Consider the following 18,745-nt stretch of genomic DNA (forward strand, 5'->3'; position numbering starts at 1 on the left):
TAAATTAAATGTATTGAAAGTCTTTGGAATGTGCTGAACTTTACAGAGTGCTCTACTCTTGCATTGTCAATACAAGATCTTGACCAAAAATGTATGCACCTCTATAACATCACAAACATTTTTCCCTTTCATATTTTCAATGACCATTTCCCCCTAAAACAAGCTGAAATGTGGACATATCTGACCACAGCACACATTTCCACTGTATTTTGGACCATAAAAGATGAGCTCGGGCCCAGAGAACTCAGCAGCATCTCTGCATATAATTGATGTATAGATTTCTCCTTGCAAAACAGATTCAAGTTACATTTCTTGATACAACTGCAGATTGTGTAAAGAGACAACAGTTTTCCAAAGTACTCCTGAGCCCATGTGGCTATATTTAACACAGCAGCATGATGGTTTCTCATGCAGTGCCATCTGAGGGCTCGAAGGTGACACATATTCAACAAGGTTTTTCTGCCTTGCCCTATACACAGACTGAGATTTATCTGGATTCCCTGAATCTTTTCATAATATTATGTATGGTAGATGGTGAAAGACCATTATGTGCAGTCTTGCATTGGGAAATGGGAGGTGGTGAGCCATGACCCATCTGAGCCTTTGCTGGATGCTCTTTTACCTGATGCATGATACCTCACCTACTGTTTTACCAGTACATCTGCTTATTTTGGACTGTTTAACACTGTTTAACTTGAATATTCGATCTTTTCACTTTTATTTAGCCTCTTTCACAACTTTTTTGAAGTGAGCAATCGAAATCAAAATTTGTTTATATTTCCAAAATACAATTAAGTTGGGCAGTGAAAACATTTGAAATATTTTATTTGTATTTTTGTCAGTTAAATAAAGGTTTAACAGAAATAACAAACCACAGATTCATGATTTCATTGCATTTTACAAAATGTCCCACATTTTCTGGAAATGGGGTTGTACATAAACGATAGTAAGTTAAAGAACATGAAGTGATCATATTCCTACTGAGGTTCAGCAGAACAGACTGTCCCATGGCTCTTTCTGGCTCCATGACAAAGCTAAGGAATGACAGAAGACATGTGGTTGTTAGACAGGGTGATGACCCCACTGCTCATGAGGGTGAAGGCCCTGCTGGGAAAAGTCTGAGGCCCCGGTCCCACTAGCGCAATCACATTGGCTCAAGCCACCGCTTGCTGGGTGGACCTGGAGGAACACCCTGACACCCGCGTCACCCGGGAGCTAGCTAATGAGAACCTTCAGGCAGACCTCACTAACACCCATATATAATAGAAATAACAGACGCATAAATAGCAAACGCTTTGACTGTCAGCAATTTTTCGAAATACTCAGGAAAACACTTCAGACCAAATGGAGTGAAGCAACACGGGAGGGCACAAAAGAAATTCAATGTGAATGCTTGACCTGCACTGTCTGTACAACCAAATACCCACCATGAACTGTATCAGCAAATACAACACCAGCCGCAGTTTGTGTTCCATTCAGGGTGGCAGGATGGAAAAAATACTCTGAAGCTGTTGTTCTATGGTTTCTGTTGGACTTACCTTCTGCTTGAAGGAGAAAAAAGATGTAACAAAAACATATAAATGTAGAAAGCTGAGCTTACTAGTGGAATGAGTCATTCCTGGTAATAAGATTCACGTCAAAGGGAAGTTTTCACTTTGGTTTTTGATATAAAAGAATAGCCGGAGGGCTAAGTTGGGAAATATTATTCTGCGAATGAGACCTCAGACCTTTCACTGGGATAATAAAACATGGTGCAGTTACAAACCTATGACCTTTTGAACTGAGATGAAAGTGAGAGCTCAGCACGGAGCACACTGGACCAATCTACCGCCTGCCCACTGTGTATCTGAGCCTCTCGGCACTATCTGATCTGGGCACCCGCTCTTACTGGAAAAAAAAGCAGACTGAGTCAACATTGTTTCCATGTCACATTTCAGATTCCCACACACATTGTAGATCAGAACCTGTAGTAATTACTGACATAATTTTCATTTTTGGGTGAACTAACCCTTTAAGTGTTAGTTCACCCAAAAATTGTAATTCTGTTATTTACTCATCCTCGTGTTATTCCAAATCCTTAAGACTTTCATTCATCTTCGGTTGCACTGTTTTTACCCAGGGTTATGAAACCCTGCTCTGGAGGCATGCATCTGCGATATCAACTCTGTATTGCGGTGCCAAACTTGTACAGTGTGAAATGATGTGATGTTAGAATGTTACTGCTAGATGCTACGTGCCTTGTATTCTCGTGCTTTAGACAGTCACGGAAACACTGCACGTTGTATATAAACATTCCTTTATTGACTGTACAGACCTGCACTTCCTATAAGAAACTGAATTCAATACCACACACTGATCCATTTTCTTCCCTAGATGTTTTTCTTTCATCTGCAGAACACAAAAGAAGATATTATGAAGAATGTTTCAACTGCAGGCTATTTGTCCATGTAATGGGGTCCAAATGGAGTCAATGGGGTCAGTTTTGCATGGGCCCCTATTAACTTTAATTGTACTGTATGGCCAAAAATAAAATATTTCACAATATCTTGTTCCACAAAAGAAAGAAAGTGAGGTAATTTGTTGTTGTTGTGTGCTTCAAAATATGTTGCGGTGCTAATTTGTACATCTTTTATTTTTCTCAGATCTGAGGAGCAGTGAACTCCCACATTGTTTGTCAGAAGCACATTGGCGGTAGATTTGGTCAACACTGGTGGAGTGTCCTGCCAGTCTGGGTTTCATAAAACAGTAGAAGTCTGATAGAGATTTGAGTAGGCCGAGTCGGAACAGATGGGCCAAGCGTGGGGCACTGGTGGGATCATGTTGAAGGACCACCATCAATGCTGCTACGCACAACACAACATGCTCGTGGCCCATTCCTCCCTTTCAACTCATTTGCAGTAAAGCCAGAGATGCAAAATCAGAACGAAGCCCCTGCTGCAATTTGCACTGACATATGGGAGGCAAATCTATGGGTCTACTTTGGGTAGTGCCGTTGGCCCCTACTGGAACCGTTTACAAATAATTAGCCTAGGGACAGGAAAAAAAGAATGAGAAAAAGAAAATCCATCTGTGTGCTAACCCTATGCTAACCTTTCAGGATGGGAAGCTTTGTGTGATCAGAATGAAATTTGGGAGGCCAAGCATAAAATGGACATAAATGATGTGGTTTATTTGACATTATCCAATCCGCTAGACCTCATAGTAAGCAGAGCAGGTTCCCTCTGGTCTGCGGAGGAATCAGAAAGAGATGGTCATGGATGATGAAAGGCATGTGTGAGTGTGCGTGTGATGGGGTGGTAGTGGTGTCGGGAGTGTGTGTGTGGTAAATGAATGCCTCTATGATGAAAAAACAGCATTACGCACAGGTCAGGGAACAGCTTTGGGTCACACTTTGGTGGAGTCTCTTGAGAGGCCTGGTTTTGCCATACCGATCACTAATCTGTGCTCTTGATAGGACTGTGCTTCCTGTAAAGAACCGAATCCAACACCACACTGATCCGTTTCCTTCCCTAGAGCAAAGTCTACACTCTTGCTCCCAAAAAGAAGTATCACTCTTTGGCTTTAACATAAAAGAGGGGGAACAAGAATCAAGTGTTGTGTTAAAGGGGTCATGAACTGGATTGTTTTATTATTTTATAATGTTGCCTGGGGTGCCCTTATAATGTTAGTATGATTTTTACATAAAAAAATTGTCATAATGTGGAAATAAAAGGCACTTTTCCTAGCCTGATTTTAGCCTCTGATTTGAACGCTCTGTTTTAAGGGGCTGCTGTGAAACTTCAGTGTAAACGCCCACTGCTGTGATTTGCTTACATGTTTGCATATGAAATAGCTAGTATTACGTGTGGAACTCTCTCGAAAACATTTACTACGTTTTTACTATTACAGCTATCGAGATTAACAAATCGTGAAAAGCATTGTTTAAAGCATTATATTTAAATCTATTCCATCACATGAAAGGTTGCAGTGATGAGCATTGAGCAGATGATATAAAGTCTGTTGATCGCGTGAATAAAGATCTCATTATTGCAACGTCATTTAACTCTCACGAATACTTTCACCAAATAACAATGCAAACACGATGTAAATACAGTAAGAGCTTCGTTGTGCAGTGTAAGAGCGTCATTGATTTCATAACGAGTTTTTTGACAAATGTCCAGATAAACTCACGCTGTGTGATTGACAGCTTGGGCGATTTGGAAAGGGAGTGGTCTTTGATCACTTTCTGTATATAATTTAATCACAATTTAAATAAGATTATTTTCATCCTACTAAGATAAACGATGTGAAGTTGATCTTTTAGCCACTGATACATAAACAGTATTGAACGATTTTGAGAGAAAGATAATCTATCTGACCTTGAATAATTACACATCAGAAATCACTGATCACAGATCAGGCATTATAATAAACATGGTTTCTTACATGTTTGTGGCGTTGCAGGCAGATCCGTGTCGTAAAAGTCTGTTTGCAAAGAATGTGTCGGAAATTATGACTGGTTTACTGATTTAATAAAGTTTAACCACGAATTCCTAATATTGGAATCCGAATGTTTTCTTCCACAACCAGGCACTGCACAATATTTCGTAAACGGCATGTTTATTGCTTGGTAGCTCGATCCGGTATTATCACCTCGTAGGCCTATGTTATAGCTATTGCATGTAAGGCGCAAATCGGTGGGTGGGGCTAATGGTGCGTTCACACCGGATGCGAATAGCGCGTCAGGCGCGAATGATTTCAATGTTAAGTCAATGCAAAGACGCGTTACGCGCGTAAAAAATTCCTGCAGCGCGGTAGACGCGAATATGCCTCATTCTGGCGCGTTAAGCGCGTTACGCGCGAATGATTCATGTAGTGCTTTTTGAGCATTCACGCATTTGATGCGAATTCGCGTCTGCCGCCCGAGTTGAAAAATCTGAACTTCTGCGTTAAATCGCGCCGCATTAACCAATCAGGAGCCTGCTTGCTTCACGTGGCATAAAGTGACATAGCATAACAAACTCCTGCTCGAAGTCACTCGGAAAATGGAGGATAAACTAATTTTAGCTTTGAGTGGTCACCCGGAATTATATGACTCAAGTTCATACTTTTAAAGAGACAGGAACAAAAAGGACCTCGCTAGGAAGAAGATAAGTGAGGAGATTGTACAACCTGGTAAGTTGTAAGATATACAAATTTCACTTTTGTGTCACGTTATTGACCTACTAACTCGCTGCTAGTTTACAACTATTTAAATTATCTATCAACATCAGACATGTTGTAAAAAGATGGCCGCCAACGGGTTTCGGAACTTTCGCCTCTGACGCGCGTAAATCCCGCTTCAAATTTATGTTTTTACGCGCGTCAATTTCGCTCTTGACGCGCGAATGGACACAAAGTGATCAAGAGTATAACTAGACGCGGCAGGCGCAATCTTCTTATGCGGAGACGGTGTTTGATACCCTTTGAAGTCATAGATCCCCACTTTGATAACCTGTCGTTCGCTGTGCCTGCATGGTGTCAATAAAAACTTTTATTGGACTAACAAGGAAGTTTTCAGTTTTGAAACTTATAGGATATTCTTATAGTATGATGACCTCTTATATGTCAAAAGGCATATAAGGAAAATCAAGGAAAATTGTATTTCTCAGTTCATCACCCCTTTAACAGTTATTTACCTAATCCAGCAGCGTCTTGACTTTCTGGTTTCAAAATTTTAAGGTGAGGTACTTACAGGTTCTTTTTGTGGACTTAAAAGCAGAAATGTGAAGCTTATAATTTTATTGGGAAAAAACTTACAGTATTTCTTCTTTTAAAACCTGTAAATTATTTGAGCTATATAAAGCTCTTTTTTTTTTTTTACAATAATTTTGGAGTTTACATTAAGTGGTCATGGTAACATTCCCTAGATGTTTTCCTTCCCTAATTATATTCTTACAAACCTGTTTAAATGTATTTTATCTGTAGAACACAAAATAAGACATTTTGAAGAGTTTCAACTGGTGATAAAAGTCAATAGGATCCAAAAAAAACAATGGGGTCCAAAACAATGTTTTCAGAATATCTTGTTCTACAGAAGAAAGAAGTGAGGATGAGTACATTTATTTTTGAGTGATTTAAAATAAGTTTGAGTGCAAAAATTGCACTGTATGCATCTTTTTTTTCATTTTGGAGTTTACATTGTCCAAGTTCCAAAATTGTATATTGTGACTTTACACAGAAATAGTTGGATGAATTGGTCCCATTCACATGCATTGGAAATAATGAATTGGTCCCATTCACATGCATTGCAAAGACTTTTGTGTAACCCAGAGTTTAGTTTATTTTTGAAGAAAATGAGGGACAACATTAATTATTTTTTGTGGTAATTAATATTATGCCATCATTCTTCAATTTTACCAAGAATATTCATTTAACATGAAAAAACAACAACAAATAAATGAAAGAGAAACGGGTGACAAAAGAGCCAGGAGAAAGACGAAAAGATTATCAAAAGGATTAAAAAAGGGAATTAGGGAAGAGGAGATACACAGATGCCAAGGTGAAAGATGAAATGGCAGAGGAGGATGTGACTACGTTTCGGGAAAAAACAGAGCGATACGAACAGAGGCAGGTAGTCAAACTGAAGCGGAGTAAAAGACGGGAATGAAGGAAACTTCGTGTGGTCCAATGGCAAAGGCCAATGATTTAGAGGTTGTTGATCCCGGGCAAACGGCCCAGTGCAACCAATGACTCACTCACTCTCTCACACACTCGCTGGGAGCTGGCTCTCTGTCTAAGTCACCGCACTTAAAACATCCTTATGTGTTTAGAGTCATTGAAGTGGAAACCAGGGCCTGCACCCATTGCTGGAAAGAGCTACTGAATCTCTCTCTCTCTCTCTCTCTCTCTCTCTCTCTCTCTCTCTCTCTCTCTCTCTCTCTCTCTCTCTCTCTCTCTCTCTCTCTCTCTCTCTCTCTCTCTCTCCACAACGTTCATAAACAGATGGCGGGACCTCATTAGCCATGTCACAACTACTGAGAACATTATGAACACATTCCATTCTCTCTGAATATAAAAGCCTGTACATGAAACCAAAGACAATTACTGTTAGTGCTGAAATACGAAAAAGGGAGAGTAGGTTGAAGAATGTTTATTTTTAATTTTTTTATTGTGTTATATACCCAAATATGATGATCCCCTTGCGAGGGACCCTATAAATAGTTTCTGTAAGTTTTATGTAAAGACCCATTTATACTGTGGATAATGTACAGTATTATACACTGTTATAAATACAACATTTGGTTTGCATAATTATAAAAGGATTTTATATTATTGCTGTCTGAAGCCTGGAATCTGAATAATACTTTGAATTTAAGTGATAGTCCACCCAAAAATGAAAAATATGTCACCTTTACTCATTTTCCTCTTGTTGTTCCAAAACTGTGAGCACTCTTTTTCTGTGGAATAAAAGAAGATATTCTGAAAAATTAAAGAAAGAAAGAAAGAAAGAAAAAAAGAAAGATAGAAAGAAAGAAAGAAAGAAAGAAAGAAAGATAGAAAGAAAGAAAGAAAGAAAGAAAGAAAGAAAGAAAGAAAGAAAGAAAGAAAGAAAGAAAGAAAGAAAGAAAGAAAGAAAGAAAGAAAGAAAGAAAGAAAGAAAGAAAGAAAGAAAGTCAGTCATACAGGTTTGGAAAAATATTGCGATTCATTTTGGTTGATCTATTCCTTTAAATGTCTCTTTTATTCCTACACACTATTAGATTGAAATTAAATGTATAAACCTGAAAAGAAACATTTTCAATGTGACCATTATGCATCAAAAACTGTTTTCAACATTGCTAATAATAAGAAATGTTTATTTAGCACCAAATCAGCATTAAAAAATGATTTTGAAGGATCATGTGACACTGAAGACAGCTAAAAATGTCAGCTTTGCCATCACAGGGATGCATCACATTTTAAAATATATTCAAAAAGAAAACTGTTCTTTTAAATTGAAATAATATTTCACAATATTACTGTATTTCTAATCAAGTAAATGCAGCCCGGTTTTCATTGTACATGAGAAACTTTTTTCTTGAAATACTTTCAGTGATGGAGGCAAATGGTTTGCAGTTCTCCTGCTATTAAACTGTGCTGTGTGCAAAAAGACATTTGATGTAATACACAGATAGGCACCATTTAAGAAGAACATTGACAAATGGGTGTCAACAGGACATTGTCACCTTTTCTCATGCCTCTTAAGATATTTTCTTGAGTGTGGTTTGCCACCTCTGATCTGTGAGTTCAAGGGTGTTACTGGATTCTGTGTGGTCAGGGACTATCCACCCCTTGGTGGAGTATTTTTCTTCGAGGGCTATTGGACCAAAGCTGAGCCTTGTTATTGCTGAATGAGACAACATATCTAACCCAGGGACTTTCCCAAATGACAAAGCAAGAAATATCCTGCCATCTCCAACCTCAATTGATGACTATATATTAGGTTCTGGTTAGGGCATAACTTCTCGTATAAAAACCAAAAGGATAGCGCATATTGTTGTTAATGTCCTCTGTACTAAATCAGAGCATATGTGAAATTGCGGTTTTGCTTGAAATTGAAACTTTAAGAGTTTTCTCATAACAAAATCTCATTTTGCCATCTGTTGTTTGTTGAAACGGGGACATGGAAAGGGTTACAAATTACTCATAATGTCTAATAGAAAGCTTAAATATTACTGATGGTGTTGTAATAGGCACAGTGTCACAACAGCAATGATTAAAAAATAGCTTAATACGTCATTTTAGAACTCATAAATTCTTATTGAGTCACCAAAATATGGAACAGTTTGTTATTCTCAGATGTGTGTGAATATATGTTGCCTTCTTACAGGGAATTGGTAAGTAGCCATAATATCAGTGCTTTAAGAAGGCGAGAATATCCTGAAGAATATTGGAGCTTCTGCACAATGGGAAGGGTTCTATCTCTCCGAGCAGATGTATTCCCAAACCACAGCTGTATCGCACATGTTTTCATGTCACTCTGGACTGGTCATCTCTCAAGGACCTTAGCTTTGCCTCTGCACCCTATGTAAATCACGTCAGCACCCTATGTGAATCATGTCATATTTACCATGCAACAAGACAGATCAAATAGGCTGGCCCGCTTCTGAACACAGAGCAGGCCTGGCTGGATATGGTGGCAGGCTATTCAACGCTCAGGGCCATTTACATAATTACCCAACAGTCCAATCACTGTGGATTCCTGCAACTCCTGATCTCTGCTGATAATCAGCCAGTGTTCTGGTCAAGACCCCCAAGGATGAACAGGTGCGGTAATGCGACTGATTGCAACTAATGCAACTGAGGTCTGTTCTGAGAGGATATTCCCCTCTGGACCTGCAATCTGAAGATCTCTCTATAGATGAGAAGAAAAGAAGACTTGTCCTGCGTTTGGCTCAGTCTTATCAGAAACCCTCTGAAGAGCAAGAATGCCAGACATTCTCACAACTCTGTTAACGTAAGAGTGTCAGACACTCAGATCAACAAACTGTCCTGCTGTAGCCCCTGATCTCCTACAGAGCCATTGTATGTTAGCATCTAATAGAAATAATTAATTGAGCAAGTGCATAAATAAATATACAATACAGGAGAGATAATGTATTACAGAGATCTAGTACAGATTTACATTAACTCATGTGTTGCGTTTAGGTTATTCAGTAACCATTTCCTCATCTAAATCCACAAAGTCTATGACTTTGAACTAAAGAGCAAATGCAAAGGGTATAAATTATTTTCTTTTTTGTGTAATAATAATAGTAAAATTGAGTGGAATCTATCATTTACCCTCATGTTATCTCTCCCTCAAACGAATTAAGTCATACAGGTTCGGAACGGCATGAGGGTGAGGGACTGATGACAGAATTTTCATTTTTGGGCATAAAAAAATGCTGGATTGTTTCAACCCAATTTTGGGTAAAATATGGACAAACCCAGCCGTTGGGTTAAATTTGTACATTACATTTTTAACCCAACGTTTGGGTTTGTCCATATTTTACCCAAGATTGGGTTGAAACAACCCAGCAATTTTTAGAGTGATCCCATTTATGGTAAAAACAGGTCAGTGGTTGCCAGAAAACTATACTGTACTGTTGGTGACTGTATATTTTGCACTATTTAATTGTAGCTTTTTTATCGAGGGGAATCGACTGATCCTCACTTAACAATATTAATGTAAGTGATTTTAGTAATATTATTATTAATATGAATAATATCTAATAACATTAAAATGTATACCACAAGCTTCAACGTGTAAAAAAACATAAACTTGTAGGATACTACAATGTATGATTTTCTCTTGAAAAGTGCAAGCATGCCATTTACACGCAAAGAGAGCAGTGTAAGCCACAGGTAGGCAGAGAAAACAACATCTGAAGCTAAATGTAACATTTATTATAGACTTATAGGTTTTTGTGGTGTCTGATATTACATGAACGCAGAGCATGGTGCCACACACAAAGACAATATCAGGGTGACACATGACTGTGAAATAATGCAATAAATATGAAATAAATAATATAAAATGGAACATAAAACACTCCATTGTAGCCGGTAACAAAAATAAAAAATAAATAAAAACAATCTAAACAAATGTGATGATCTGGGAATGTTCATCTGCCATGTTATAAATGATTACTTACAGCTAAAAAAAAAATCAATATTTTATAGTAAATATAAAGATAATTGGTTTGTACTGCTGCAATTTAACATTTCCCCCCGTAAAAATTACTTACACTTGTATAGTTTATAATACCTTTTCTTTACGTAGGCTACACCATTGATGCGCGTTCCCGGACTGGATAGACGTCATCGTGCGCGTTCCCCTTCTCGCGCGCTGGTTAAAAAGAAGGTGGAAAGAGCAAAGAGAAACATGTGAGTGCACTGAAGAGCATGCAACAGACAACTTAGTGCAACTTTTGATCACACGCATCAACCTTTGTGCACCAACGGGATTTAACTTTTTGGCAAGGAGACGTACTGCTACGATATCTGTATAGGCCTAACCTGATCACTTTTCTTATTATATATATATTTAATTTCGCATTAATATAGCCTACTATATCAGTTTTTTTTATTTTTATAACAACATCATAACCAGCACTTGTCTTAATTTATTATCATATTTTTTTTGTTTGTTTAATATCCTAACAATAATTTAATTCAGACTAGGCTACTTTATTAGCGAATAGTTGCTTAGTCTAAATTAGTTATTTTATAACAACTTTCTGGACGCGTGGGGACTGTCATACAGCAGTCTATTTATTTCTGAGCAGTCGCGTGTTTCGCTTGGTTTAATCCCTGTAAAATGAAGCATTTGCAATTTGTGCTCTTGTTGGCCGTCGCGGCCAATTTTTGGGAATGTGGTGATGCGAAATTCGGCGAGAAAGGAGAATTAAGTCCAAGGAGGAGGAGATGTTACGATGGAAGTCTGCCGAAACGCCTGAAGAAGAAGGAGAGAAAACTGTCACTGGAGGGAAGCGGTGGAGGGGAGGTTTGTCACAGGCTCTATCCTCGCGTGTCCTGCTGTCCGTCCCGGAGGGTTCCGTATCAAATACTCCATCGGAGAGATGCTCGGGTATGTTCAGGCTTCTTGCAACCTCAAATTAGCAAGTGATTATCATGCGAGTTTTGTTATGGCAACTGGTTCACAAATTGATTATGAAATGTTTGTAACAGCAGTATGCAGAAGAAGAATGGGAATTCATGTAATGAACATATGGATAGCCTACATGTGAGCAGTATGCATACAGTAGCATGCATTTAACGCATTTATTGAACAGTGAGTGCAGCGAAAATTGAACGCACAAGTCTCGAGATGCTTTTTTAAAAGTTGAACTTGTTTTACCATGACACGGCGTCTTAAAAACATGGAACGGGACACTGATAAACACGGTGAGACCTTTTGCAATTGCCAAACACGTACGTCGTATGTTTACATTGGAAACATTTTTTTAAAACAGCTCGGACGGAGGTAAGAACGCGTGCAGTGTTTCCATCCTGATCTGCATTCACTCGCGAACACGAGGCACGCGTATGAATGAAATCGCTTCACTGCTGCAAAAATATTGTTTCCTTAATCTGTAGACAATGGCTCTCAAAAATCTGTGTTTCTGCAGTTAAATGTTTGTATACACTACCTATTTTTGCGCAACTTTCACGCTGATGTTTCATTGACAGCATGCTGGATGGATGCGATTTACATAAACAGATGGGACACAAATGTCTCTCGATCGGTAATGAATCGCACCTTTCTGAGGCTTTCTATAGACGTGAGAAGATTCATCTCAATAGTTTTATCAATGAACACATTCTATGCCGAGAAATCTCTTTTCTCATGTAAACAACCTCCGCAAATCGACATACGCGGCTGGGTGGCATCGCATGTCGGTTTGTGACAAAAAGCCATATTGCATCATTTAATTTGCTCAAGTCATGCAAATAAGAGCGAGGCTGAATGGAACAAAAAAGAGTCGACATCTCCTCCTCCCCACTACACTGCCCACACACGGAGTCTTTTTGCTTATGGCAAAAGAATAACAACAACACCATTGTGTTTGTTAGTTTCACTAATGGGTGAAGCTGGAGAACATCATTCACCCCCAGTCCTTGGCTCTGTCCAAGTGTTGGTTAATGCCTTTGAGAGGGAGCATTTGTCCTGCTCCCCACCCAAAACTTACTTACATCAATTCCCAGAGGGCCAAAATGGTTTCACTTAAGCGGTTCAATACTAAGCTTACAGGTTTTGTGGGGAAGTTAACTCAGTTGTGGTTTCATTTGGGGGGGTTGAAGAACTGTGAATTGCGTGATTCATGTCAGGTGATTCATTCGTTAAATAATCTATTTGTTGACTGTTATAATTACGGTAACTTCAATCATCGATCACCTTTCCTGCACTTTATTGAGAACTTGTGAGGGTATAGCTGCCCTTATTGTTTGTTGCTTAATGACAAGCAATTGTTTTCAAATGAGTCTTTGTCTGTTTACGCTTGTTCTGTCAGTTTCAGTGACAAAAGATATTGTGTGCTGTGATGGATGATCCCAACATCTGCTCAGATTTCACTATATAAACATAACTATCAATAGATTAGTCATCTAATTTAGACATATTACCATTTTCATGCCGAGCAACACCTTTTAAGGATCTGCTATTAACAAGCCTCCCAAAATCTCTGTTGAGTAATGGACAGTTGGACCTAAACTCGTATATGCCTCTTATTTGAACTGGCATGTTTCAACGGTAGTTACATATGACATTAAAAGGATGTGATGTAGACCGTGGTGTGATTTGAAGCAGCTTTGAACAACTTTTGGCATTTTTTGGAAAACACAAAAAAAACAAAGGTCCTCTTGTTGCTGGTGAGGCTGATGGCAACATTGGAGCCCATCCCAGCAACATATGGGAAGAGTGCATGGTTGAGAGCACACAAATGCTTCTCTCCATGGACCATGTGCCAGTCCATGGCTCACTAAATCAATGGGCAATTTAAAGCAGGAGAGTTGCCACTCACAGACCACGGTAACACACCAACCACTGCAAGACAGACCATAGCTTGAAAATTGACAACATTTTAAACTATCTGGTTCATATGGAGGTGTCAATACATTTTTGGACACCGTTTTATCTTCCAGGCACAAAGATGGTTTTGATTCACTTGAAAGAATCTGGAGAATCAAAATCAAAGAAATCTGTCCAAATGGTTTACTATGCAGAGCAGTGGGCCAGGAAGGAGCTGGGCTGTCTATACGCTGTCTGCTGGGTGTGTTGGTCTAATTGACTTGGACAGACTGCTAATTTGTTGATACCAGCACAGGAATGATGTGCCCGTCTATCTGTAAATTGGTGTTTACACATGGACCTCACACAGAGAGAGAGGGAGGTTTACCAGACTGCTGTGGCCCAGGCACATGTCTGAGGAAGGGAGCAGATTACATTGTTTTTTTATTACAGCTAATTTGTTACATAAATAAGCCTGCTCATTTTCACTGCCCTAATCTACTGTTTACTTTAGCTTGGTGTCTTAAGAAACATTTTGAGTATCCTCATTTCGATCCGTTCGCTCCAGCATGGGTTCAGCTCTCAGCTGCCATGCGAGGTGCAATTTTGGCTTAGCTGTTTGTGAGCTCAAATAAACAAATCAGGAGAAATCAAGTCCACATGGATGTGTGGTGTTTGTTAAGAAAGATGTTTAGAATGTGAATTGCATCCAATTAACTAGAAAACATCCCAAAAAATGTGTGTCAAACCGCATAGTTTAAAAAAAAAAATGATATACAGTCATTATATAGGAAGAACTTTGTTGCATAAGTAAAATATGAATTAACCATTAAATTAGAACCACAGTTCTACCCTTTTCTCTCCTCAGATCTTCTCAACCAATAACACAGAGTGTTCTAGACTTCTGGAGGAGATTAAGTGTGCCCATTGCTCACCACATGCCCAGATGCTCTTCCACTCACCCAAACTTGAAAAATCACCACACAGAGAACAAGATCTACCCCGCTTATGCCACGACTACTGCCAAGAGTTCTACTACACCTGCCGGGGACACGTACCAGGTAACAAACTAAATACGTACTAGAGTTTTGCACAAAGATCCTCAGTAACTCTTCTGGCACATGTATTACAATTATTCTGAAGAAATGACCTCAGGTTGATTAATGAATCAGACTGGAAAGTTTTATAGGCTTTATGCCAAACGTCACATGAACAAACAGGAAAACAGGTCTCATTGCATCCACTTGTTGGAGAAAGTGTTACCGGCAGTATGAAATTATGGTGATATCTATGGATTTTTAAGGTAATCAGCCAACCTTTCTAGTTATTTTTATTGTTGCCACTATTCTTCTCACTAACATATCTAAATGTTAGTGAGAAGAAGAAAAATAAACAACTTTTACATATCAATCTGCATATGCACTGGACATTGGTTATGCTCATCTTTGCTTGTTTGTGTGAAATGGCTCTATATTTAATGAAGCACTTACAAAAGACCTGAACCGGAAGAGATGTAACCTGTTTTACAGAATACAGAAGTTTGTTGCGCATAACCCCCCTATTGTGGGTGAAAACAAATATATGTGGCAGATATGCATGGCAAACTTTGAAACAGAGAGGTTGTTTAATCTGATGTGCGGAAGATGCCATTCAGGAACCACTTGTTGCAGGTTCTTTCTTTTTAACTCTTGGAATGACTTAAGTATCACAAAAAAGCTTTAAATGAATAGTATTATATAAGCATTTAAAATATTAAAATATTATACAAGGCAATTTAATATATAAATTGTAACAATTTAAATATTTTACATTTAAAATTAAATATGAAATATTTTATTGTTGAATATTAATGAATCCAATGGCAACGGAATGGATAATTCAAAAACAGAATGGAGAACTCAAGAACATGCCTTAGCTCAGATCCCACCTTAAAGCAGTCTCATAAGACAATCTTGATTAAATTACATGAAAATATGTAAATATGAAAAATGAATACCTTTAATCCTTCTTTATGTTGCCACATTGGCATTGACCATTGAGGTCCATTCAGTGTTCCCTATTTTGATCTCTCAAAAATCATGTAATAGCTTTTCAAACTTTATCATAGTTGTTAAGCTTACATGTAAACACACATCGGCGGACACATGCCCCAAACAAAGCTTGAAAATCTGTAGCTGTAAATGAATGATTTTATGACCTGTTTCTTCCCCTCGGTCCTTTGGCAAGCATCTTATTTTACGTCAGCACAGCCTGCCAAGATGTGTTTGGTGTTTATGTGCATCTGTCTCTGGGTATGTGTGTGTGCGCGGTCTGACTACGGTCTAGACATGACTGACACTCACACCTCAGCTCACCAGCAGAACACACACACTTTACAGGATGCAGTGGAAAACGAAGGCTGTTCAAGGCAATGCTCACATATAATCAGTTTGTTTTTCTTGGTGGCAGGCTACGTTCAATGAAAAGACAAACATTAAGGCCTCTGAAATGTGTGTGTGTGTGGGGTGGGGGGGGAACAGATGGCAGAGGGGAGGAGTTCGAAGACCTGAAAAGCTCTAACCCATCATGAGGTTTGTATTTTCTCCCAAACATGAATGACATCAGGAGCAAACATCCCATAGCTGCTCTATAGTGTTGCAACATTCGCTGCATGATGCATTCCATCAGATGGAATGGTATGCAGAAAGCTGGCCGCCAGACCAAACCTTCTTCCTATCAGCGCAGCCATAACAGATTAGATGGGGGCCGATATGCAAACAGAGAGCAACACGCACATATGCACTCACGGAAATACGGATAGACCAACAAATCAGACACTGTATACACACAGTTTACCTCTTGGTCTTCCTCCATAAAACAGATAAATAAGGGTGTGCAGTCCGTTTCGACTTTTTGCAGAAGGAGGAAGCGTATGGGAAGGAGAGGGAGAGAGAAAAATAGTGGTAAAGTCTCTGAGAACAGGAGCCGGGGCCAAAAGACTTTACCCCTCCCCTCTCTGCCTCCCAAATCAGCATATGTGGTGACGAATGACACATTTATTTTTCTATAAAGGTTGTGTATATGTAAAACTGCTGAAGTGCATCAAGATGTCAAGTACTTTGGGTGGCCACCCAGGTTGCTTTGGAAGATAACCAGATGGAAGTATAACTATAGCGCTAAGGATGTGGAGACTTTTTCTCTCTGTCCTGTTTTTCGTAGGCCAGTACAATAAAACTCAAAAGTATTGTGGAGGGGCTGAGACCATAGTTAAGGCCACACAGTGTTTTTGCCATGTTTGGGGAAGTTATAAATTGTTCAAATTAGACAGTTCATGTGATTCATTCATTTACATATTTTTTTAAGCATGTTTTTAGACCATGATTGCAGATTGGTTTTCAAGAGTAAAACATGCCTTCATATTTTCATGCTGTTTACTTTCAGTCCCCTTAGGTTAAGAAAAAGTGTTTCAGTTAATTTTATAACAGTTGTCTTTTCAATCTTATTTGATTTGGTTATAACTAAGTTATGAATTGGGTTGATTAAATAAGGTTATAATTTTAGCTAACTGCAAGTAATTAAACTACAATTAATGATATGATTTGTATAATACATTTAAAGTATTCAGCAATGCTATTGCAGAACTGGATGAACAATCTAATCAAATAGAAGTTTAAGACTTGGCCTGTTGCTCCAAAATGTTTTGAGAAGATATATCCACACCCCTCATCAGCACAGACCCAATCAATCAAAATGATTTCTTAAAATACTAATCCAACAGTCCGAAATAACATTGACATTGAAAGGACATGGAAAAATTATGGAAATGTAAAAGTGTGGGAACTGCATAAAGGTTCTGACCTCACAGCTATTGACAACAACTCCCAGACCCTTACCTCTCACAACAGCAGGCCCAAGATAACCACTGTGGTTTGTGTGTGGGTGGCATGACAGTGTGAGTGTAGTTAGTGGTGGGTGTGCTTGTGTGTTTGATCTCACTGTTGTGTTTAGATGTTTAGGGATATCCTATCACCTCTGTTGTTGGTGCTGCTGCCTCACTCCCACCCGTAGCCCCCTTCCTCAGACAGCATGGGGGACTCGTTGGAGATGAAAGGAGGGACAGGAGTGTGTTTGTGTTTCTATCACTGCTGTATTTGCTCTACTCCTCGGCTCCCCATGAGAGGGTTTAGCTAAGGTGGTAACCATATCAGTGTGGTTTTTAGGTCACGCTGGTCTCGGCTAAAGATCTCGAGTCCTGTTCTCTCCCCTTGTCGTCCTACTACTCATTCAGCTAAAAGGAAGACGGTTCCTAGAAACTGACCACGATTTATTTTTGCAACATGCTTAATTTTTCAGGTTTTTCATTGTGCATTCCTCAACTCTAGATGGTGGAATTATCTTGGCTACTATTGGAGAAATAAATAAGGGTGTTTTCCCTGAAAGTAAGCAAGCAAACCTAATCTCTGAAATATAATCAATCAGTTTGGGTGTGCACTTATCATTTATTTGGACTTGACCTGCATGTTTCTACTGAAAAATATAACAGTGAAGTAGATACAGATTGAACATTGACCGTTTGGGATTCTTGGGTTTAATTAAACTCAACATACGGACCACACATGTCTGAAATGGTTTATAATACCTCACTGGGGAACAACCATCACATAATTCTAGCACTCAGAAGTGTGTATCAATGTGGCTCTGTCAAATATGACCGTTTATAACAAATGGTTAAAGATCTGGACCTGTATGAATGACCATGGCTTGCACTTGTCAGATATGAGAGGCAAAAACAAATGTCTTGATTTGAGACTCAGTACTTCATAAATGCACCATAGACAAGATTGGAATTAAGCTTGGCACCGGAATCACCACCAAAACGCCCACACAATAAGCAGCCTGATGGCTGAGGACATACTTGACTCGAGTACAGCTTTGACTGTAGGGGATTCAGTTGGTTTTGGAGGTTATTACATCATCAATGGACCCTGTGTGGTGTCTATCTCAGGCTGAGACCAGTTGTCTATCTGTCTGTGTTTTTTAGAACTGTTCCAAGCCGACGTGGATGAGTTCTGCCAGTACTATGGAAGGAAGGACGGTGGGCTGTGCTTTCCAGATTTTCACCGAAAGCAGTTGCGCCGAGATTCCAACTACCTGTTAGATGAAAAAATAGAAGGGATTAACAGGTATATTTAAGTTTTACACACATTTTTTTAAATAACTGTTGAAAACACAATTCTGATTTAAGCTTAGTTTGTCTTATATTGTATATTCAAT

General features: G+C 38.9%; 1 protein-coding gene and 1 long non-coding RNA gene across 2 annotated transcripts in view; one reads left to right on the forward strand and one right to left on the reverse strand.

Annotated features, from left to right (window-relative positions):
• The first annotated feature begins 10,854 nt into the window (after positions 1–10,854).
• Positions 10,855–18,745, forward strand: part of hhip (hedgehog interacting protein) — a 38,831-nt gene continuing 30,940 nt past the window's right edge. The window contains exons 1-3 of the mRNA XM_079615066.1: positions 10,855–11,572; positions 14,361–14,553; positions 18,513–18,654. Coding sequence (XP_079471192.1) covers positions 11,303–11,572; positions 14,361–14,553; positions 18,513–18,654 — 605 coding nt within the window. The 5' untranslated portion in view covers positions 10,855–11,302. The remainder of the gene's footprint in view (positions 11,573–14,360; positions 14,554–18,512; positions 18,655–18,745) is intronic.
• LOC306999943 overlaps positions 17,964–18,745 on the reverse strand; it is an 82,923-nt gene continuing 82,141 nt past the window's right edge. The window contains exon 5 of the long non-coding RNA XR_013797939.1: positions 17,964–18,622. This is a non-coding gene — a long non-coding RNA (uncharacterized lncRNA). The remainder of the gene's footprint in view (positions 18,623–18,745) is intronic.

The sequence above is a fragment of the Phoxinus phoxinus genome (assembly GCF_949152265.1).
Source record: "Phoxinus phoxinus genome assembly, chromosome: 6".
Taxonomy (NCBI): Eukaryota; Metazoa; Chordata; class Actinopteri; order Cypriniformes; family Leuciscidae; genus Phoxinus; species Phoxinus phoxinus.